This window comes from Glossina fuscipes, unplaced genomic scaffold (genome assembly GCF_014805625.2).
Source record: "Glossina fuscipes isolate IAEA_lab_2018 unplaced genomic scaffold, Yale_Gfus_2 1, whole genome shotgun sequence".
Classification (NCBI taxonomy): domain Eukaryota; kingdom Metazoa; phylum Arthropoda; class Insecta; order Diptera; family Glossinidae; genus Glossina; species Glossina fuscipes.
The window spans coordinates 24,561,510-24,587,049 of record NW_023998415.1 but is presented as its reverse complement, the minus strand read 5'-3'; the positions used below and the strand labels follow the sequence as shown (position 1 = coordinate 24,587,049).

The following is a 25,540-nucleotide window of genomic DNA, read 5'->3' as shown; positions in this document are numbered from 1 at the left end:
CACCTAAGGATGTCCATCTGTCCGTCTACGAAACCGTGTGGTATCTGTGGCAAATACTCTCCCGTTTGGAAAAATGAAGGCTTGCAAACTCGCCAAAAAATTTACAAGTGACCTTAACATTTCAAAGGAAATGCCTACAACGTCCATACGCTTACGCGAAGGAAACTTTTATTTTGAAAATAGAAAGACTTAACCACGCTCATGCCTTATTATAGAGTATGAAAATTTAGTTCTTCTACTTCTCTTTTATGTCTTCTTAAGGATATCTGTGATGGGTATAAAAGGTTCGGGCACGAGCGAATATAATTTTCTTCTTTGTTATGTATATATATATATATACAAATATATATATATATGTTATATTTTCTTTTATATCGGATTGTGTTAATTGGATTTGCGAACGCATTAACAACTATAACTATATACGAGATTTTTATTCACAGGTTGTAGGGACCAAAGGATGCTCGTCATACTAAAAGTTTAAATATGTGCATATAGTAATGTAATAAAGATAATGTTCTTCATCGATTGTAACAATGTTATAGGAAATGAAGAAAAGAAATGATAACTTTATTGAAACAATGATGTATTTATAAATGCCTTTCATTGGAGAGTTACTTATATATGTTATGTTGTATATAATAAATGCCAAGTATGCGTTCATGTTCATAATATATGATATGTAAGCATCTATAATGTGTAGTCTAGCTGTGAAATGAAATTTGTAGGTACAAGAAAATTTTTTCCAAACGCCTATTAGATTGAAATTCTTACAAATCATTAAAGCAATACACACTAATCTTATTTCATACCAATTAAGAGATTAAGAATTAAAAGTAATCTTAAACACAACGTATATTAAAAAATGTTTAATGAATTTCTATATATGTAAATGTAAATAAGTTTGTGTGTGTATATGTGTCTGTGCGTGTGTGTGTGTTTTTGTGTGTGTACACGTACAATGTAAAAAAACATTTACGCAAATGGACATATATTGAAATGTGTGTGTGTATGTGTGTGTGTGTGTGTGTGTGTGTGTGTGTGTGTGTGTGTGTGTGTGATTATTTACCAAATAAGCGAGAAACGCTTCTTCTTTGGTACATGATTTACACTTATTTTACGTAACTTTTCTGGAGCAACTCCTTTCCGTGGTTTAAATAGATTTACCTGTAAGCCAACTTTAATCTTCTTCGTAAGGGCGCCTTGTGGGAAGACGGCCTGTACCTGGGGTACTACGGTACTCGATACCATACCTCCCTCTGGCCCTATAGCATGCACCTCTTGCCGTATGCGTGAGACGACAGCGAAATATTGAGGAAAGTCATAAGTGACAAAGCGGCATACATGATTACCGCTTTGTTCTTCCATTTGAGCAATTTCTAAACGAAAACAACGACAACAACAACAACAACAAAAAAAGAAGAAAATAAAGAAAATGAATAAAAATTTTGCTTAAACTAAGTATTAGAGCAAAGTTAAAAAGTTTTTATTTAATTACCACACATATATGTGTATACACAAACAGTTTATATAATATTCGGGTATGTATATGGTAGAAAAGACAATGATGTGTACCTTCTGGTTCGAAACATTGTTGAAGGACGTCATGAATAATTTCATCGGAATTTTCAATGTTGTGCTCGCGCCAAGTTTCGCCATTGTCGGATCTTAATATTATAATCTCTCGTTCTTTACCGCGCAGTGAAGCAAAATGTGGTACCTCCATAATAACAGGACCAATAAACTTAGTCGATACCGGACCAAGTTCCAAAACGCGACTAGCTAAAGCTTCACCCTCCATCAACTGCGGAGGATGCATCGTGCGTTGAGGTTTCACGTAACGACAAGTAACACGTGTTGGCTGACAAGTAGAACGTGACGGTATAATTACCCGGACACCACTGTGTCGACAACCGCGCATCGCTCCTCCACGAGCGTCTACCAGGAAGGATACCAAAAAACTACAAACAAAAAAAAAAAACAATCAAAAATTATTATATGAATGCAACGGAGGGACGGTGTCGTTATGCATGTGAATACAATTGTGTCCAAGTTGGCGTACTGTTTCCCCAAATAAATATGATATACACATTTACGTATGTGTATAACTAGATATAGGTAAAAAATATTAAAGAATTTTGACTAAGGGCATTTCAGATCCCACACTATGCAACATCTAGAAGGACTTGATATTGATTCATCTTTTATTACACCGATCACTTCTCAATCGCATTGCTAATCGATTTAAGTTAATCTGTCTGTCTGTCCATCTGTCCGTCTTTTCTTTTTTTTTTTTGGTTTTATTCAATTTATAAACCACAATTTTCGAGATATAAAGTCGTGAAGAAGTGAATGATTGTATTGTGGAGTAGGGCTACTCTGATCGGTTTACTTATTTATTTCGTTGGTAACGGCTAGAGTTGAGAGATACGAAAGCAATAAAATGGGTATATGCATATATATATGCATACATTACATAGGACATCCGTCAAGATTAGATGAATCCGTTTATCAAGTCAGCTTTTCTAGTCCTCCCTCGCTACATACAAATTATTTGAAATACATTGAATTGAAAAAATCATAATAGAGATCGCAACTCCTTACAGTTCCTGTACACTACGTAGATCATTACATATAATCGATTGAGATTTGGAAAGTAATTAGGCAGAGGCTTGTCAAACTTGTTTTTTTTGTCTTTTTTGACGATAAATTTTCTCTGCTTGGGTCTTGTATGAATTGAAAGTTAACATAAAGAATGTTTTTGTTCGCTTTGAGATTTAATGTCTCAATGTACGATATATTTAGGATATATTGTATGATATAGCAAAGTTTACCTTTTCCAGGAAAGTTTACGCCTTTACAGAAGGAGAAAGCAATGAAAAATAATACAAATTATGTAAGAGTTTGTTGTGTTGAAGATGGGAAAATCAAATGCATTTAACTTACCCAACGTGAGGCTGTTCGTCGTGAATTCCGTTTGTTACATAAATACCATCCACGGCTGACTTAGTTGTTGCATATACTTGCGTCTTATGAGGGCTTATAGTTCCTTCCATAGCTTGAGATTGCGTACCCAATCCAGGTGCATATTCAGAACTCTGAGCCACACGATTCGAATCAACACGTTCGTCACGAGTCACATCAATGGGTAGCGAGTCATCGCCTAAGGATTTCATTTCATCAACAGTCAAATAGCGATATGGCTGATCAGAAAGCATGTTATCTTCGCCTATATGGCACCAGTTTACGTGTTACGGCAATTGTTACATGAAGTGTTTGTTTAAGTTAATTATATTCCAATTTCGAGTAGCGAATCAACAGCGATAGCAAATGTGCAATAGAATGATAAAATAAATATTAAAAAATAATATAGCGTTGAATGAATATCGCATTAAAGATAGATTTTTTTTTTTTTTTTTTTAAAGAAATAAATGTAAGCATGCATTACATAGACGAATATTATACACATATGTACAGATATGTTTATATTATGTACATACAGAAGTGTGAATTAATAATTTTAATAGGAAATTTCCTCATATACTTTCTTTTTTTTTTTTACGTATTGTACATATATATGAGAAATAATAGTTTACATGTTATGCCAAATAAAATTTTAAATAAAAGCATTTGCATAATTAATTTATGATCTTCAGTAGTATGCGGAGTTTTTTAAATATAACGGCTGCCATTAGTTTGTTAATTTTGTTGCTCGAAGCATCGTATCGTATAGTAGTTTTAGCATCGAATTGTGTAAACAATTTACTCAGTACCCATTGTTATGGTTTCAAAAATAAATAAACAAAAAAAAACAAAAAAAATAATAAATAAATAAATAAATAAACGAAAGGATTTTTCAATAATTAATTAAAATTTTCTTTTTTGTTCGTTCAATATATTAAAGAAAAAAAATTCTAAAATTAATTTGATAATAATTTTTTATTTTTCTGTTTTAAAACTTTCTGCAATTCCAAAATTCTTAAAATAATTTTTTTTTTGTAAAAGCTCTTTAAGAAGTTTTCAAGAAGAGTTCGATCGAGCGATTTTTTAATTGAAGGCAATATGATATGTACTTGCGATTAAGAGCAGTAAGTAAGTCGTTGATACATTTGCATTTTCTATTCCAATCGGTATTTCAACTAAAATGATGTAATCATTGGAAAGTACAAATTTCAAGCATGTTTGATGAAAGAGAGCAAAGAAAGAAATCTATTTTTGTTCTCAATCTTTCTCCGATGCAAATTTGATATGTGATAATACAATTAAAACAAGTAAGAACACTATAGTCGGGCAACGCCGACTTTTAGATACCGTAAACCACATCGCATAGTACAGTTATTCACTCGTCTTGTTAATAGTACACCAAAAATTGCATATTACTTTCATTGAAAGCCAGCACATTGGAGGAATCTTTATGTGCGACTGTATCCAAATAATTGATCCCCCACATGATCTTAATTCGGTAAGGTTGATTTCTATGACAATTTACTATTATGAATTAATAATCGCCATCAAATATAATTAAAATTATACCTTTTTACTCGATAAAGATTCAGTTCAGTTCTCGTAGAAACAGTTATACGATAGATGGTCCAAAAAATATCCCCAACCGAACTATTTTTTCTACCTATTAAGAATGCCCAAATACTATTATAGAGCGAATTTTGCCAATAAATTTAAAAAATTGCCATTTTTTGGTGTGTGGAGTGGTCGAAAAAATGAGCCGATCCTGACTACTTTTGTTCTAAAAAAAATTTATATATATATATATATTTCGAGTCCATCGGTTAATAAGTCTTAAGATATTTCATGACGGGTTCATGAGCAAGCTATCCAAACTTCCCAAACTTGATCTACGCAACTGTGCCAAAGTTTCGATATCTTCCTCTTTCACCTCGTACTTGTTTCCAAATTTAAATAACAAAACAACACGCGAACGGACAACTACACATATCATGAATATTCACGCTTATCGGAACAATTTTTAATTAAATTTTAAATTAAATATTGAAATGATATTAAGGATCGGCACGATATTATATTGTCTCTATAAGAATTTCTGTTCAATATTTTTATATATGTAAATATAAATATCGGATTATTAAAGTTAATGTATCCAAATAATAGACTAGGAGTATACGCACAACGGCAAAAACTTGACTAAGCTTTACAACATATCGCTATACCTGAAAGACCAAATTAAAGCGGAATTAATTGTAAAGCGACCTATGAAAAATCTGTTGCTATAACTTGCTTCAAGTTCTTCATTGTCCGAATTTGAGTTCGAGCCGCTTCTTATTAATTGCAGACATGAAAAAAGTGCTTGATAATAAACGTATCTGAAACACTCTCTGATTCTCAGAGAAGAGAGACTATTATTTCCTATTACAACAAGTATTTATCATATCGGCTTCGCAACATTTTCTTATGCAAAAAATTGTCTCAGAATTAGAGATGTAAGTCCACATTTTTTTTAAAAACTTTTATTAGAAAAATGTAAAGATATTTAAGGTAATATATCCTCTAAAAAAAAAACACAAAAGTATATATATATATATAAAGTATATATAAAGTTTATATATATAAATATATATAAATATATATATACTTTCCTTTTTTCCAATAAATATTTATAAAAATAATTTAAAAATATTCTTTTAATGAAATATGTTCTTCTTCAGAGCTTTTTTTTAAAAAGCCTTTTACAAAAATTTCATGAAACAAATTCATTCCCAACTTGGCAGAAAACTAATAGCAATAATCGCAATTCTTTGTCCATAAAATAGAAGATGGGAACGTGTTTCAATACAAAAAATATTATGTACAGACAGGGAATTGTGTTAAAGAGTGTTTGTTTTTCAGTAAACATTGTAAACCAAACAAAAAAATGTATACACCCAGCATATTACATATAATAATATTCGTTGTATAATTATTTATATTGTCCGCCTTCACCCAAAGTATCGCAACACAAACTATGCTCACCTTATGTCAAAAGTGAGAGATCATTAAATTTATTATTCAATTTTGCAAAAATTTCAAATTAAAAACTCAGACTTATTCATTTCCGTTTTCAAAACGTCTATCTGTCCAGACTTGTCTGCATATATATTGTGAATGAACACTAAAGCAAAAGATTTAAGAAAAACAAGCCAGAAGTTATTTTCCTTAATAAGATGAAATTTTCATTAAGGGAACTTTTTTATTGCCTTACGGCACGATTTCAAAGAATTTTTTGCTCATTGCTAGCGAGTCAGATAAACCGTTCAGTTAAATGCCTGAAACAAGCATTCTATATATCTATCGCTTAGATTTAACGGCGAATCTTAATAGGTGGCACTAACTTACAGAGACGAGCTAATGAATCCTTTGTACGAAACAAAAAAAAAAAAAACATTGGAAGAAAGCGTTTCTTTAGCCTTTTCAAGCGATTCCGAAGGACAAATGGCATCGATATTATGTATTTATTTTTAAAAATCGACAATCAACTCTGATATTGTGACTATATAGTTGAAATTTCAAGTCAAGCGGTCGAAAATCGAGTTGGGATAAAAGTGTTGCCAGCCCAAAAAACACAATTAAAGTAGTCAATTAAATAGCAATCGTAGTGAAGCAATGCGTTTATTCAGAAATGAGTCGTGTGGAGAATTCGAACTCTCATAGAACATTTCGAATACTATCTGAAAGAAGTTAAGAAAAAAAATAATGAAAAGGGAATAATTGTAATTGGTTTTTTTTGTGTGGTCTTAAATTGTCCCCCGAACATTGCAGAATGGTAGTCGAAAGGTTTTATGCGATTCAAAAATTCAATTTTTCGAGAGATGGCCCCTTGAAAAACATGTACTTCTTATGAATATTAAAGAAACGTTTCCAAAAGCCTTACTTATATTCTGGTACATCGGGTGATCTTTCGTGAATCCTTAAAGCCAAATTTCCACTATTTGCCTTAAGATTGTTCTGGGCAAAGCAAAATGGCTAACTCAGCTCAAATCTTGTATATACTGTATAGGCTAGGTTTTGCAATGATTTTCTCTATTATTCAATAAATAAGGATCAAGGGCCGATGATCGCTCCTTGGTTGAATAAAAAACTTCTATTTTGGCTATGATATATATCTGTTATCGCTGTAGTAAACTCTCTTTTAATGCTATTTTTGTTCGCGATTACTTTGGCTGAAGGCGACATTCTGTTAAATGGAAAATTTTGTCTAACAGTTTTCATCGACTCTATTGTTTATTCTATGGATATGTAGTAGCAATATATATATATATTTTTTTTTTTTGTTCTAAAGATGAAAACTGCATATATGATGATTAGTGGACTGACTAACAGCGTATATTATGTATTTAGATATGTAGTATGTACATATTTAATTCCATACAGAGATTGTACAAATAACGTAACTTGTTATTTGCGACTTACGAAATAGAAATTGTGATTCACCCTGGTAGTATGGTAGGTAAACATGGCTATCGTTCTGGTGCGAGTCACCTTTCGTATTCAGACAAGAATCCCAATCGTTTACGTAACCTAAGACAAATGCCAATATTTACATACACATGTACATATCACACAGAACAAAAGCAAAACATTTGGCTTAAGCCAAAGTTTTGAAATATCAACCACCGAAGTGTCCTCTCGTTATACATGTAAAACATACTATTTTTTTTTTAGTTTTTTTTGACAGAAATAGAATTTTCGGACTATCTCAACATATGAAATATGAACAATTGAAATTGCTTATGAAAAAATGCTTGCTCGTTAGCTCTCTGCACTCATGCAATAATATCAGTATTCAGTATTAATCGATAACAAATAGAAATTCAATATATATATATAGATGTATATATACATTATAATATACGTAACTATGAATTTTAACTGTTTATGATGATCAATGAATTTTTACAAATTTTTAACTCTTGGTGGTAGATATACTAATGAGATTCCCTGCAACGACTAACATTAAGCATTAACGAACACAGTTACTTAGTTTAGCGTACAATCCGCTTGCATTAATGTATGGGTACAATGATCTAAGTGACCAGAAATCGAGAATTGGTTAGTTCTAATTTAGGAATGAATGGTGCAAAACGCATATAGAAATGATTTTTTTTTTTTTTTTAATTGCTTGTAAATGCTATCGATCGTTTAATGAAAAAATTTATTATGATAATGTACAGTGGAGGTAAAGCATGACGAACTTTTGAGACCCCGTGTACGTGTATAGAGAAAAAAAATTTTTTTTAAATATTTTTTGATTCGAATGAGTCTTAAAAATAGATGCACATATTAAAAGAATCGATTTTCTGATTTTCTGTATTAATTTGTCCGTTATATTACACCCCCACTGTTATTTGCAAGCCTATTTAATATTCTGAAATGCAGCGAACTTACCACCTTCTTCCTCCGAGTCAGACATGAACGATTCGTGCATAGCTTCGGGAGCAACCACACGATATTTCTCTTCAGCGTGCATCTGATTAGTTGTGCTGGTCTCATCTTCGTTAGTAATTGATTTCAATGAATCCAAAACACTTATATAACCCAATTTTCGGGCAATATGCAACGGTGTTTGACCGTTAGCTGTCTTCGCATTTGCATTAGCTTTATGTTCTAACAATAGATTAACAATATGACAGTGACCTTGTTGTGCAGTTTGATGCAGTGGTGTGTAACCGATAGAAGTGGATACGTTAACGTTGGCTCCATGCTGCAGGAGGAAGCGCACCATATTAGCTTGCCCGAAATGAGAGGCTACATGTAGGGGCGTGTAACCGGCCTTTGTAGCCATATCAATATTAGCGCCATTACGTTCCAAAATTTCAGCGACATTGACATTATCCTCTTGAGCGCACAAATGCATAGGTGTTAAGCCATTTTTGGCCGGATGATTTACATTTGCTTTGTGTTCGATTAGCAAATTGGATAATTCGCTATGACCTTCTTGGCTACTTAGATGTAGAGGCGTAAAGCCAGCTTTACTTTCAGCATTGGCATGAGCTCCGAATTCAAGTAGGGTAGTAGCTATGTCCATTTGATTTTTACGTGCAGCAATATGTAACGGTGTATGACCATTTTTCGCTATGGCATGCGGGCTGCCTCCCTTCTCAAGCAAAAGTAACGCAACATTTTGATTATCATAATGACAGGCCACATGCAATGGAGTGACACCGTTCTTGCCTTGAGCATCGACATCAGCTTCCTTTTGAAGGAGCAATTGTGCGACCTTAATGTGACCATATTTAGCTGTTAAATGTAATGGACTAAAGCCCTTCTTCGTAGCCGCGTCTAACGAAGCTCCATTATCGATCAATACTGCTGCCACCTACGTTAATTTACAAACATTTACATATGCATATGAATATAATTTAAAAACTATCAATTACCATATTCCAAAATTACAAAAATGCGCAATTAAAAATTGTAATTGTATTTGTAATTGCAATTGCAATTGTTAACTAACAAACAAAAGACAAGAAAAGTGCAAATTTTGTCTTCAACGACAACACGGCCGAGCACTACAAGAGAGCTTAAAAGAAAGCAGATTCGCCAGACTGGCAAGGGATCTCGACTAACAACTCAACGATCGCGGGTTCAAACCATCTCAACTGCGGTACAGTTTTTAATATAGCCGTTAGCTTTAGATGCTTCAAGTGCTTTAAGACTTTAGTCTTGGAATTTATCTTCCTGCCTTAATTAATTAATAATAATAATAATAATAATAATAATAATAATAATAATAATAATAGTAATAATAATAAAAAAAAGAAAGCAGGCGAAAATATGACCGGAAGGGAATAGATCGTTCGGTCTATTCTTAATTTATTCCGCCTAAATAACAAATTGCTACTCGAGTGCGCAAATACAAAAAAAAAAAAAAAGAAAAAAAAAAGATATATCTCCGAGGCTCCTTCAATTAGCAAATGTACAATGTGCCCGATTTACGTTACCAAAAAAAGCATTGCGAAAACGGTCAAAGGTTAAATAAGTAAATAAAGACCAGCAAAATAAAACTCGTTAACAGTTAGTTCTCTTCGTTGTAAATTATAATTTATAAAAACAATAAATACGTTTTATGAATAAACAAAATGAAAACAAATCAATTATAATTATAATATATGATGGGGAATAAAAAATTATTGTCAATATTGCTTTTAAAACAATTTCAGTTATAATCAAGTAATCGAACAACAAAAAGTAATAACAAATAATAATAATAATAATAATAATAATAATAATAGTAGTAATAAACGACAACTAACTACAACTCTGATTGAGAGAGAAATTAAATAAAGAATTCTTGATGACGTATCCAAAATAATTGCATTAAGTAAACTGTATCTATATGATCGGTGATCTTCTTCGCAATCAGTTGCTTTACCTCATCTTGTCCCTCTTTAGCAGCAATATGTAAAGCTGTATACATATCCTTGGTGGTCGCATCTACTTGCGCTCCATGCTGCAGCAGTAACATGACAATATCGACATTACCCAGACGAGAGGCAATATGAAGGGGAGTTTGTTGTTCACGAGCGCGCGCATCAACTTGGGCTCCATTACGCAAAAGTATGCGAATAATGTCAGTCTACGTAATCGGGCATACATTCGAGGCATAAAATAGAATCGTGGCAGAATAAAACGCAATATATTTAGTAAACTCGTGACATCAAAGTGAAATCGAAAGGCGTACAATTACTGCAAATTTACCTGATTCGCTCTGGCTGCTAAATGCAATGGCGTTTCTCCGCGTACAGTGGGCACGTCGGGACTGGCGTCATGCTGCAGCAAATAGATGACGATATTCATGCAGCCCATAAACGCAGCGACATGTAATGGAGTTAAACCGCTTTCAGTAGTCGCGCTTATGCTAGCACCATGACGGAGCAGTAATTCGACAACTTTGATTCTATTCTTTTTGCACGCAATGTGTAGCGGAGTGAAGCCGTTGAGAGCGCGCGCATTTGCATCGGCATTGCGATCCAATAGAAGTTTAGCAACACGAACGTGACCGCAGTGAGCAGCGACATGCAGTGCGGTCAAATAATCAACGGTAACTTCATCGACAGGGGCGCGATGATAAAGTAAAATACGAGCAGCATCGACATGTTCACCTTGGGCAGCCATGTGTAACGGGGCCAGACCATTTTTGGTTTTAGCGCTGATGGGCGCGCCGCGTTCGAGAAGCATATCAACAACTTGTTCATGACCGGAACGTGCAGCACAGTGCAATGGCGTGAGGCCATCTCGAGTTTTAGCTTCGATGTTTGCACCTTTCTCCAACAACAACGAGACCATATTAGTTTTGCCCCATTTTGCCGCTACATGCAGGGGACTGATATTATGTTTGGCCGAAAAATTAACATCGGCACCCTTTTGTATCAGCAGATTAGCTATGGATTGATTACCATAATGCGAAGCAATATGCAATGGTGTGAAGCCCGACTTTGAAGTAACATCGGGATTGTGATCGTTCTGAAAAGTTCACAATTGATACATTGATACATTTATTACAATAGATATAGCGTACAATGAATTGCTATGATAATTCTGGAAATTCGGATTACATTTTTAAAACGATACAACAATTCGATTGATGCGAACGGCATTAAATGTTAATGATCTACTTACATCTAACAGTAAGGTTGCTGCTTTAACATCATCCTTCTTTGCAGCAATATGCAGTGCGGGTAAGCGCACTTTGCCGCGAGTATCGCTTTCCAAAAGTACAGCAACCACTTTGTCGTGTCCCTGCTGCATGGCAACAGCTAATGGCGTAAAACCATCCTCTGTGGCCAAACTTTGATTTGCTCCGTTAGCTAATAGAAGCTTCACAACAGAATCATGATTCTCTTGAGCTGCCATATATAACGGTGTGAAGCCATTCTGCGACTGCACATTCACCGATGCACTATGCTGTAGCAATAATTTAACTACTTCTTCCTGCCCGGCCAGTGAGGCAATATGTAATGCTGTGTTGCCTTTTTTGGTGGCACTATCTACTATTGCACCTCGTCGCAACAGCTCAGATACGACATGGACGTGCCCATCTTTAGAAGCTAAATGCAAGGCATTCAAACCATTCTACAAGAAAATATCGATCGGTCGATCAATCAATCAATCAATCAATCAATCGTGATTTATAATTCCTTAAAGACGATGACAATAACAAGTAACGAATACTTACTGCATTGCTAGTATTTATATCAATATTATTTTTTAGATGCTCCAGAACTCTGTCGAGGTTACCAGCTCGGGCAGCTCGTAAAAATGATGTGTTTCCATCACCCTGAAATAATTCACACATCAAAACAAACATTTTTATTATTAATTTACTAATTCTAAGACTTCAGACTAAAAATTGCATAGATATTGGCAGCTAGGACCATCAACTCTTTTTCTAAGAAATACAGTTGGATTAGCTTGGTCAAATATTTTGTTAATGTTAAATTGTCCAGGTATTTTCAGGATGTCCATAGAATGTGGATTTTTGCATATTGAAAAGGCTTTCGCAATCACAGAGTATCTGCTTAATCGTAACAGTTTGTAAACAATTGCGTATTGGGTAAATGGATAGATATCTTAAGGACCCATAGCTGTGTTGCATATAGTACAACTAAGGCTTGATATTCATTTTCTCGACGTTGATTGAATATATTTGGTGGTACGAGCTACAGATTAAAATTCCCGTAGTGTAGATGTCAGTACAATTGATTCTTTTGTTTGCGTTTTATGCCGATTTCCTGTTCAAGTCTTTTTTCAATATTTTATCTTTCGAGTGTGTCGTCCGTCACGCGGATTTTTCTACTAGTTCTACTCATTCGTTTCTTCAGAAAGTCGATACGCATAAAATATGGATTTCGGCTCAATTTCGTGGCCATTAATAGCATAAGATAGGAAATATATATTTATTTTATTATATTTTTTATCAAAAGTAGGCAATGCATTTTTCAGTTAATTCACTCCTAAAGCTATACAATCTTTCTTTTTAAGCTCGAATAACACAATTTTATTTATTAATTTGGATTAACTACGTGATTATCCGTAATTTTATTCATTTTTGATCTGCTAAAAGACTGAAGCCTCGATTTAAAGAAAAAATTATTCAGCAGGCATTGTAGTAATACTCGCGCTTTTTTAAAAGTTAACAAAATGTAATATGCATGCTTGACAGCAGCATATTCTACATTCATCGTTTTCCGTACCACATACATCTGCTATGGATTGTGTCGTTTTCTATACAAATAAGTTTAAAATTATCTCAACTTGTAGCCACTTCTAGGGTAAAGGCAAGGAAAACCTTTCTATTACAATGCACTTTACATCGAAGATAAAAGCGCTCAAGAAGAGCTTCAATACATGACATATTCGCAATCATATCGTTTGGCGTAGACGTGAACTTTTAATGATAAATAGATATTGGACAACGTTTTCCTTCCTATTAGTTACGATTACATCTTGACTTATACTGATATTTTTCATTCAAACAAAACATGAGCCTTTGTAATGGTTAAAAGCGTTAGAGCGTTAATCACTACATATACACGCTTTTGATTAACCTAACATTCTGGGATAAATTAACTCGGTTTATTATAGTACCTAAATTAAGTAGAACTTTCGCGATTGAAAAGTTTTTGATCCATGTCAGTGTTCGCGGTTACAAAACTCAAATGCGGTAGAGTTTTCTTTGGTCGTAGCTATAGTGACTGTTCAGTCGGTAAAGTCATAACACTGACGGCCACCATCTTCCCATATATCGATCTCCTTCCTCCTTTCCCTTCCGACCGTCAACGTGTTATACCAATAGAGGACATCCTCTAAGTGACTGGTCATAGTGAAAAAACAAAAAATGCAGCCAAAGATGAAATATTTCTCAGTAGCATTTGTTTATGAAGGAAAAGCGTTTTGAATTTTACAAATTTCCCTTAAATTTCTGCAATATTTGTAACGCATTACGCAATACATAATATAACGTAGTCAGTTTAGTGATGTCAATGTGCCTGTTGGCTAATCGTTTGCTGAAATCACGTTAATAACCTTGAACTTTCGGTATACTTACACCAATAAATTTATCCGGAAATCTTTACTTACAACTTTCATGTAAAGTCAGGGAAATCAAGGAAATCGATGGGAGAGATCGGCCATTCAAGTTCCCATAACACTGATAACTTTGCCCTTCTCTTTTTTAACTAATGCCTTCAAAATATCTGAATTTTTATTTTGGTACCTTAACTAGAGGCTTGAGTTTATACTATCTTATTGAAGAATCGATTAAATTTGACCGAAATTTTGCCCCTGACAAAACCCTTGGATCAAAAAACGGAACCATATATAACCATATATAATTTGTAGCTTGTACAATTCCTTACAGAGTGGCTGTAAAATTGTCTAAAAACCATTTTCCAAATTTATACGGTATACGACGAATATTTAATGTGTTGCTTTTTTTTTTTTTTTTTTTTTTTTTTTTTTTTAAAGGAAAATGTGACTTGCTCAATATATAACATATTTTTTGTTTTTGTTTTTTTTTTCATGTATATTTTAATGATAAGAGAAACTTGAAACTTTCAACTATGGAAGCTTCCTTTGTAAATGTAATTATGTATGATTTACACGCAAATATGGTAAAATTCAATGCTCTCTCGATATGAAGTTATTTTCGGGATTGGTTTAGAATATCTCAGCAATTATTTCCTTGCAAATATCTTTTTCAAGATGCAAAAACATCAGCGACAGAAAACTTTGAATTTTAAATTACTTCTTTAAAATGCAAAAAAAAAAGAAAAGAAACCTGACATCTTCATATAACAAATTGCCCCAGAGGCAATTTCCATAAGACGTGTTAATATCTCTTTGAAAATCATTGAAAATACATATGATGCGATTTAAAGCGCAGACGTTTGTTTATTCTATGAAATCTTGTTTACATTTCCAATTTCAATTTTTGTTGTGGCAATATCATCACTGATTCACATTTAGTGTTGGTTTAATTTGGCAAATTCAGTTAACTGACTTCGAAAAACAATGGCGTCATCTGCTCATAGATCATTTCAAAGTGCTACTCACGCTTTTAAAAATAGATATTTCGAGCTCATATATATTCGCAAATAGTGTGAAAGCCTTTCCTGATTTATATGATCTCAATTTGTATAGATATTATCCCATTCAAAAAAAAAAAAATAAATAAAAGAAAAACAAATTGAAATTTTAGCTGAATGAGTCATATAGATTTATTGATATATACATATATATACATATATATATATATATATATATATATATGCATGTGTGTTTAAACATGTACATATATTTTCAGAGGTGTATGTGAACTTAGTTAAAATCATAAAAGTTATGAAATCGCTTGAGAACATTTCATCTAATTCATCTAAATTGCCTAAAATTATGCAATACTCCATAATAAACTCAAACTTTAATTGCATACATTTAAGATAAGATAAACTCTATAAAAAGTAGTATAGCTCAGCCACACCCAACATTATAGCAATATTACTTATATAATCGAATTTCTGGCATAAAAAGAAAAAAAACACAAAAACACGAAAACTTTATCACGAGTTAATTCAATTTTTTGTTAAATAATTAAATGTAAAATGTAGTAATTTTTTGCCTCTATCTTTAAATGTGATGGAAATTTTTCAAACAATGAAAAATATATAAAACACAATAGATTGCAAAACATCGATTTTTCAAAAGGGTGGGTCTGATAGTTTGGCCTTTTAATTGTTGAGGTTAGCGTTGGCAACTTTTTCAAAGTCTTGTCATAAATTTTTAAATAAATTCGGTAACTATCACCTTTCGAGTCACTTTAACAATCTTTTCTGTTTTGTTAAGAAAATCTTAACTAACTTGAATGATTAAATGCAAAGAACAGAAAGAAAACTCCTTAACGTAGAGAATCAAAATCAAAACTTTTCCACCCGACATGGAAAATCGATATATCAGGCAGAGACAAAAAAAAAAAAATGACGCCATAATGGCTAATTAAAAAAAAAAAAAAAAAAAAAAACAACAATAACAACATATATGTATATATCTACACGAACGTTTATATATATATATACATATATATATATAAATTGTTGAAAATATTAAGAAAAAGAAAATTTTTTAATTTTAATTACCTGAGTGCCGTTTTCGGTAACCATTGTGATTACAAATTATTGTAAAAATTTTTTATTAAAAACTTGTCTCGATTAGTTTTGTTTTAGTCGTCTATAGTGTAGAGAATTTGTGTAAGCGTATGTCGTCACTGCTTAGTCATAATCGTTTCATTTTTTTTTTCTTTTTTTTTTTTTGCAAACAAAAAAAAATTCGTTTTTTTGTTTTTGAATTATTAAAAATCGTTTTTGTAAAAACAGTGAATAGTTTTATTTGTTTACAATTACTATCCTATTATTTTTAGATAAAGCACTTTTCTTCTTTTTTTTTTTTTTACATAATTTTCTTATATATATTTAAAAAGATATATATGCATATATGTTGATACATATATCCTCATTTGGATTGTAAGGGTGTGCAATACACTTGTATCCTTCACTGGTCTTGCAATTTCTGTTTATATCTTATTATTATTCTTTTGTTTTTATTCTATTTCAATATTAATATATATATACATACATATATATATAAATATATATATATACATATATTTTTTTTTTTTTTTTTTTTTGCTTCCGTTCACTTCAAAATTTAATCTTAGACTGAACATTAGTTTAACTTTAGCAAGTCCTGTAAGCTAGGCATTCTTCCTTATTGGCAGGACTTTACAAAAAAAAAAACCTGCGCAATTCACAGCTGAGCAGTATTTTGAATAGAAAGTTCTCACGCGACGACACGAGGGTTGATTTCATTTCTTATCGCAATTTAAGGGCAGAAGAGAATCTACCTTCTATGCACATATATGTATTTATTTATACACACATACAAATAAAATTTAAAAATATAAACACACACAGGCACACACGCGCACATATACAATTGTACATGCATACGTATGCATACACATATGTAGCACGAGTCAGTTGTAATTTGCACGTGCCCTTCGTTTTGATATAATTTGTAAAGTTGCCGGTTACTGGTTAATTGGACATACAAATATTTGCGTGCACATGGACTATATGTGTCAACTGCAAACTTTTCATGCCTATTAGCAGGAAATATATGCCTTTCGTTATTTTACTTGCATCATCCAAACATTTGTTACCTGTATCTTAAACGTTTTCCTCATTCCCATCTCTTTCTCTCCCAAATATTGCAATCAAACGAATATAATATAAAATCAACTGAGATTTACAAACGGAATAAAACAACCAATATACTCATTATGAAAGAAAAAGAAAAAACAACATTTATTATAAACCAATATATAATTTGCTTATATGGCATTCATACGATGTTCGATGTTTCGACGTCTTTAGAATCCTAACTTTGCTTTGCTTAGCGGCTATATAGAAGATTCTAGAGCCCTAAGCCAAATATTACTTTTTCCATTTGTTTCGTTCTATTTAAGTTTTTATACCTTACATCACTTATGATAGACGGATTTATTAAGTTTATGCGGATTTATGCAACACCCAGAAGGATTTGGGATAGAACTAATTTTATTTATTCAAATGCTTTATGTCCGTCTGCCATTGAAAACGGATCGAACCGGACCACTTTCCATATAACGTCTCAAAGTTCTTAAATGAATACCTTTAAGTTGGTGTAGGATATTTATTGTGCAGCCCTAGCGCACGAAAGGCCTTTCAATAACAACGAAGCCTGACTCGCTGATAAAATGAAGTCTACAAATGCGTATTCGCAAATGGATCTATAGAAAATTTTGAAACCACTTTTGAATTTTTCTAAGATCATCGAGGACAGTTTTGGCAGCCTTTCATAATAATCGAGAAAGCATATAAGTTTTTGCTGCTAAGTGTATGTGTCTCGCGTGCGACAAGTTAATAACACTACATCCGCCATCTTATTGAAACCATGCGTCCGAAACGAACAATTTATTTTAAAAATATCCCTTAAATTATTTAGTCACGCAATTGCCATGTTCGTGAAAATTGCGGACAATCATTACATTTTTTTCGCAATCATTCAGTGCATGCGAAAGGCATTTGTAATATTCTTTAGACTTCATGTACATTTTTATCTGGATTTTACAGACTATATTAGCAAGTGCACATTTCAATTCATATACATGTTATACCCTTAACGAGCGTCACCATTTCCCGTTATCGAATGTTAATAGAGAATGTTGAACTTTTCTTATAGTTATTGCACAGTTTCAACTATTCTGATCAATAAATTGAAGGGATCATCTATACGTTCAATAATCAAGCTAATAGCTAATAGCTCAGCAAATACCTAACCCATATGAATGCTTTTCATTCAGGCTTTTGCAAACGATTTCTATCGTTTTTTAACATTAATTAAATATTAGGTCGATATTGATAATTAGCAGCTTAAGTAGAATTAGTACAATTCTATGTTAAAAATTTTGGATAAATAGTAAGCAGCTGATCGTAAAGGTGACGCTACCCAATCTATTTGCAATAAAACTGAGCATTGATTGAACGAAAATTTCATTTCCGGTACTTTAGGATGAACAGACCAATACTATTGTAAGGCGGACAGACGGATAGCCATGATTACGTTGCTTCAGAAAATGATTCCGAATTCATCAGATGAAATACGAAAATTTCATTTCCGGCCTTTAGGATGATCAGAAGAATACTTCTGAATATATATGTAAGACGGATAGACGGAGCGACATGATTTACATTACTTCAGAAAATGACTGATGGATGGATTTAACCCAAGTGATGACTGATCTAAAGTTTCACAATCAATCTACCAGGGAAGCTGCTCGTAAGACGACAATTCAATTCGATCTCAAGCTCAAGGTATTAAGCGGTAGCTAACAATTTAGTTGCTTGAAATTTTATTGACATTAGAATATCTTCAATATTTCGCAAAAATATATCAGTGAAATATGCGAGGTTGCTTGCTAAAATCGTTTAATTTTTCAAACGAAACAATTTTACCATCTATGACGGTCGCGTAAAACTAAAAAAAAAACAACGAAACAATAGAAAATAAAATTCAACCATCTTTTCATAAGGATCCTCACTTACCCTAGAACCCCCAGTAAGCGATTAAGCCTTTTAAATTTTTTGCCTATAGGCGTATAGATGCATTGAATCGCAAAATCGGGACTTGTTACATCGTCTGACTAACAAAAGGTTGATGCCTTTGCATGTATGTCTGCATAAAATAATTACATAAATGAAATATTTTTATGAATCCATATGTAGACATGTATGTAAGCACATTTGTTCATATGTTTTACTTCTTCCTTAAGTTAAATTACAAAAATTTTATGCAAAACCGATGACCTCAATGGCCATTTTTCTATGCTGTAAGAGTCATAGTAATATGCAAAAAAAAAAAAAAAAAAAAAAAAAAATATTAAAAATTCTTTGATTTGAAATTTTCGAATTTTCGAATTTAATACTTACACCCAAACTTTGCAATGATGGGAAACGTTTCTTTAACGGATTCAACATTTCGTATCCGATAGATAGTTAAGCACTCGAAAATTTATGTCTTTATATGAACTTTTATAAAATTGCTTTACTTAAAATTATGATTTTATTCTTATTACGACAGATGTTAACAACAAAAATGATATATAAACAATATACAATACCCTACACGTCGGCTTTCATTCGATATGTAAAAGAATTTGAGGCCCATTCGAATTGCTAAATGAAAATGAGCGGAATAATTTTCCTCTAATATATATATAAATATATATATACATATACATAGAAACAACGTTAAGAGAGAATATATTTGAGATAAGCAATTCAGAAGCTATTTTTAAATAAACAGACGCGCGATATGTGGAAATTACTCAACATTCATTGTGCATTCGAATTTTTTGCATGCATGTGTTCATAGGTTTATGTACTTGTAAAGTATATTTTCTTAAAAGTTAAGAAAAAAAAAAAAAAAAAACGAAGAAAATACGAAAACGCTCGCATCAAATATAAGCATTGGGAGAATGCTAAAGAGATAAAGTACTATTTTTTATTTACTTAAGTTTTTGTTAAGAGTTATTGAACTATTGCTTAAGTTATTGAAATTTTCTTAAAATTTTCTTTTTAAATAAATCTTTCATTATCTAAGAGTCCGTTTCAAGCATTCTACGTAGGTACAGGCAAATAAATATTCAAGGCTTTATGAAAACTTTAAATGAAAAATCTGTTTCGAATCGAGTTCTTAATCGTAAGTCTTTACATTGAAGATGAAAATTTAGAAAGAAAAGGCCTTCATCGAAAAGAGAACCGCGTCTGTCAGCTTATACGCATGAATTTTTTATTGTACATACTTTCATATTGTTTTTTGTGGCGATTTTTATCATTTCTTCCGACTTACATTCGTTCGATCTTTAGTTAGTGGAAAACGGCACATTAAGGCTCGCTTGCATTGATGGAAAAAGATAAGTACGGAACCCATGCTTGTAAATGCTTCATTCTTTACAAGCCACTTCAGGTCGATGTCGTCCTACATTCTATCTGTATGCATGAAGCAGCTATAAACAGCCTGTCGAAGTGTAAAGGTCAATTTGTATTCAAAACTTGACTATTAAATGAAATCATTAATTAATCGAAGAGGCTCAATATTTATAATAAGATAATTCAATCTAGAATTTATATATTTAGGTAAGTATTCTTATCATCAACCTCTTTTTCATTTGCGGTCATAACACTATGGTTTAGAATGTAGGGATCTTTTCTTTTTTTTTTTTTTTTCAAAACACATCGTAGGCGTATGATGGCCACGGAAAAATCAAAATGTCAAGTCCTTTAAATCTTGTAGCCGTGTAAGCAAGCATTAAATATTAAACAAATATAAGTTAGTTTCTTTTTTCTATTAAAATAGAATTCGCCACAGGTTGTATGCATTTTGCCGAAAAAGAAAGGGAAATATTTATTTATTGAACGAATCTTAGTTACTTCTATGAGTTTAGTATATGATGAAAATTTGCAATAAAAAATTTTCGGGGACGGTGAGGCACATCGAAAGAGAAATATTTATAGCATAGTTTAAGGAAATTTCTTCTAAATTACATGCACATGCACATGCACACACACACATTCCTACATAACTGTACACATATACGAATACTTTATCGAGTTTAAAAGAGAAATATCCTTCATATGATTAATTCGGATTACGTCATATTCATGAGTATACACGATGAGTAAGAAAAATAAAACAGTTTTAGAGATAGATACACATTAAAAATATTGTTATGTTGTTATGTAGTTATATAAGTGTTGGTGCGTTATTTGTTTTTTTTATTTTTTTTTTTTTTTTATGGCTTTAGCTTACTAAAAGCCTATAAAAGTTTTGCTTTTGCAGAAATGCAATTGCATCACCGTTAAAGAAATGATTCATTAATGTGTGTTTCAATTACCGAACTCTGATGTCCCGTAGGACAATGCTCATGTTTTCCTCCTGTTCCGCTAGAATGTTTACTATGGTGTCCATGATGATGATGATGATGTTGATGTTGATGCTGATGTTGATGTTGATGTTGATGTTGATGTTGATGATGATGTCCAGAGCTAACTGCCGGTGGTGAGGCAATTTGTGACGGTGGACTATGATGCGATAATTGCTGCGGATGATGATTGTGAGCGGTTGGCGGTGAAGGCATATTATGGCCACTATGTGGTAAATGGGACGAATACTGGAGACCGACTTGATGGCCATGATGATGTGGAACATGGCCTTGGGAGGCTTCCAGCAAGGTTGGTTGTATATGTGTAACAAATTGAGCCATTTTTATTTGCTTTCTTTTTTTCTTTTCTCCTCTTACACTTGATTGTTGATTTTTGTCTACATTTCAAGATTTTTTATACGCTTCAATGTTGCAAGTTTGAATAAAGCTTTACTCTTTTAGCTTCTTTTTTCGATATATATATATATATATATATATATATATATAAATATTAAATTATTAAGACAAATTTAAAACAAATGAATTTCTCTTTTTTCTTTCACTTTTACACAAAAAAATTGTGTTTTTTTTTTCTTTTTTAGGTATACTAACAAATAGTGGAAAACTTCACATAACGAAAACATTCCCCCGTTAACGTTGCGCTGGTAAAATCAGGACAACCTTTTATCAGGAGCAATGCCAAATAACTGTTAACAGTTTCCCTAGTTGCTGTGTTGAATACTTACTTATTGGTGCCAGAAAGCTGGATATTTTGATGTTCGCCTCGTTTTTCACTGCAACGGCTAGGAGGGGCGGGCAAGCGACCGCTATTGCCTCCATTTAATATAAGAGTTTGAGTTGATTCGTTTGCTTATGCCTCCCCTTAGTTAAACTATTTACATGCACGCACGCATGTGGCAATATCTCAGAAAACAGTTATTGAAAAAAAATAAAATATACATACATACATATACACATACATATATACATATATACATACATATATACATACATACATATATGCATCTAAATTTATGTTTAGTACTAGCATAAGTGACCAAAAGTTTTGTTTTTAATTTTCAAAGCATAGTCCATGCATTAACAACATGCTGCGATGAACTCTTAAAAATATATGGAGTCTTTGAGGTGCAGTGCACACTTCTTTCAGGTATATATATATATACAATTTTCTATTATAATTTTTAGTAAATTTTTATATGCCTGAAATCTCCCTCCTAGCAAACAAACAAACAAAGACAATCTTCCCGGAAATGTAAAGCTAAAGCAAAATGAAATTTTTACACAAAACAAGGAGCAAAAGCTTGCCATTGCTTATAAGAATTCGTTAAATGGAAATATTTCTCGAGCAAACCTCAAGGGAATGTCGATTTAATCTTGAGCTCAACTGATTGATAAGATACGAATCATCTTTAAATGTGGACTGAAATTGATGACGACGTAGATCATTATCCAGAATAGGTTACAATATTACGATATTTGATCTATCTTGGAAGTTTTTTAGTCTAATCTTAAACATGACATGTGGATATCATCTACAAACATTTCTATCATGTTTCAAACTCAAATTTTTAGCGTTTAACTCGAGTTTGGCAAAAACATGCGGATAAATTAAAAGATAACTAAGTTAATAAGAACTCACACGGTGACCAAAAATATATATGTATATATATATATATAAATATATGTATATATATAGATACCTTATTTGATTTCAGTGTACAGCACAATAACAAAATTTTTAATTAAAAATCTTAATTAGAAATTTAAACAAGAACATTATAGTCAGGCAAGGCTGGCTGATTGATACCCTATATCACTTCGCCTAATTGAGTTATTCGCGCGTTTTGATAAGAAAACACCAAAAGTTACACATTGTTTTAATAAAAAGGAGTACTTTTCGAGAATCCCTATTCGATTCGGGTGATTTTTCGTAGGAACGGTGATATTGGAGAGGATTCAAAAAATTGTCCCAACCGAATCAAATTTTTCATATCAATTTAAAATGTCTAAATACGCAATTATTTTTTATATAACGACTTTTCAAAATATGGCTCTATATGGGGACTAGTCGAAAAAGTGGGGCGATCCAAATCATTTTCAATAGCGTTCACATGCCGGCGTACCACATTTCATCAGTTATCAGACGAATGCTGAATGAACGGAGAGATTTAGATAATTTTCTCAACCGATCGGCATAATAAAAGGTGAGATAGACCATCTTAAGCCCTTCTGCGTGTTACATTCGTCCCCACATATTTAATCTGCCCTGTACCACAAATAACTTAATATGCTTGAGAATTGTTATGGTTTATATAAAGTGAGTAGCAACTGTCCGGCTATCGTCTCTTGTCTAATCTTATTTATCCTTTCAAAGCAAAAATATCTTTATGGCGGTAGACGAAATGATTCGACGGTCATTACGGTTTAAGTCAGCAATTTTTAGTTTACCAACAAGAACGTGGAATAGTGACCAGTAGCACTATAGTTAAGGAGGGGAATCTAAACCCTACCACGTGTACTTTTGTATAAAAAAACGCTCAAACAAACAAAAGTTGGCGTTTTTTCCGTTTGCTTCCCTTTTTATATATATATATATATATATATAAATAAGCGTCTTAAGAATATCGTTGAGTTTAGTGCACACAAGATGGTATTAACCCTTAACTTCGTGAAACACAATAAAACACATATCTCTGAACAGCGTAAATTGAAGAATCGATACAATAGTTTCCTCATTATTTGTGCCTTTAAACTAGATTTACTCCTTTACAACTTCATCTAAAATACAGAAATCTCAGTCCTAAATTGCACTTTTCATTTACATTACATTATGAAAAAAAATTACTTATGTCGGTCCATGGCTTTGACGATGCACGAATACCAAGAAGGTCAAAATTGAACTTGAAATTCTCTTTGTAATAATTTCTCCTTCATTATCTATAGCGTTATTATATCAAAGACGCACTTGAACGACTTGAGATAGCCTCATCGATTGTGGCAATCGATCTGAATCGATCTAAGCTTATCTGTCCATCTGTTTGTCTATCCGTCTTATCATCTTGTGTTTTGAACCATGCTATTGAAAATAGTTCTGGACTTGCTCTGAATTACTGTACTAAGCGAACGGTGTTGATAATGTTTTTCAAAACTTGTTTCATTTTTCGCACAACATCTTCTATATTTCGAAGGAGATCGTTATTTGTAATGCGCGCAACGATAACATTAGCCCATTAACCTTTTGCATACCAGATCGGTATTACATCGTACGTTGATTTAATTGAAGGGATCTGTCACTTATTTAGCCTGACCTGACGCATGTTCTTGGCCGATAACCCTAAACTCAAATAAAACGCATATCATAGCATAGATATCATTGGTCAATTGAACTATTGACACACCCCATTTACACTTTTTCTTTAGTAACGTACATCTTACATTGGTGCATCCGATCAAAAAATCTATTTGAAAACCTTTCAGAAAATTTCGAAAATGATTTGTTTTGCAATTATATTATATACAGGAACTTTTATTCAAACATACTTCGATACTTCGCTCCTCTTTAAATCAAAATCGTATGGGGTCTCAAAAATGTATACACCATTGGTATGTTATTTCCATGCGTACGATATTACAAACTTTAAACAAAAATTGCAAGTGTAAAATCCAATGCAGCCAAAATTATAAAGCGAGTCCTAAATGTCATTGTTATTGGCAACACTATTATATTACGATAATGTGGTATATAGGAGGATATACTTGAACGTTTCTTCTTTCATTCGTAGCGGAATGCAATGCTGTAAAACATGACATAGAAAAAATCTGATTTCATAATGGAATGTGATTAAAATTTGACAACATAAGCCAACAGTCTTGAAAGCTCTCTTATCTAAACTAAATAATAGAAAATATAATATTTATTTTGCATACGCGTCCAATTAAGATTTTTACTCTATACAATGTTTACATTGCTATGGCCTTATGCGCTGATATGAA

At 32.5% G+C, this 25,540-nt stretch overlaps 2 protein-coding genes across 4 annotated transcripts in view; both read right to left on the bottom strand.

The window, feature by feature from the left end:
- Positions 1-19,778, bottom strand: part of LOC119631866 (ankyrin-3) — a 53,570-nt gene extending 33,792 nt beyond the window's left edge. Inside the window, exons 1-10 of one of the 3 annotated variants that reach the window (XM_038024401.1) lie at positions 19,533-19,778; positions 12,188-12,289; positions 11,632-12,084; positions 10,711-11,475; positions 10,385-10,588; positions 8,398-9,328; positions 2,947-3,229; positions 2,835-2,855; positions 1,576-1,961; positions 1,168-1,379 (exon numbers count right to left, since the gene is read on the bottom strand). In XM_038024401.1, the coding sequence (XP_037880329.1) occupies positions 1,168-1,379; positions 1,576-1,961; positions 2,835-2,855; positions 2,947-3,229; positions 8,398-9,328; positions 10,385-10,588; positions 10,711-11,475; positions 11,632-12,084; positions 12,188-12,289; positions 19,533-19,580 (3,405 nt within the window). In that variant the 5' untranslated portion in view covers positions 19,581-19,778. Of the gene's footprint in view, positions 1-1,022; positions 1,380-1,575; positions 1,962-2,834; positions 2,856-2,946; positions 3,230-8,397; positions 9,329-10,384; positions 10,589-10,710; positions 11,476-11,631; positions 12,085-12,187; positions 12,290-16,142; positions 16,344-19,532 lie in introns of those variants that run through there. The other 2 variants (XM_038024402.1, XM_038024403.1) reach the window with 2 other exon arrangements.
- Positions 19,779-21,463: 1,685 nt separating this feature from the next.
- On the bottom strand, positions 21,464-22,510 carry LOC119632559 (uncharacterized histidine-rich protein DDB_G0274557-like). The gene is made up of 2 exons (XM_038025517.1): positions 22,273-22,510; positions 21,464-21,991 (listed from the first exon to the last, which is right to left on the bottom strand). Exon 2 carries the CDS (start codon positions 21,866-21,868, stop codon positions 21,464-21,466), a length of 405 nt encoding a protein of 134 aa, XP_037881445.1. The 5' UTR covers positions 21,869-21,991; positions 22,273-22,510.
- Between the last annotated feature and the right edge of the window lie 3,030 nt (positions 22,511-25,540).

Bases quoted from the DNA above. Each gene is read 5' to 3' on its own strand.
- LOC119632559 (XM_038025517.1), bottom strand. From the start codon at position 21,868: ATGGCTCAATTTGTTACACATATACAACCAACCTTGCTGGAAGCCTCC.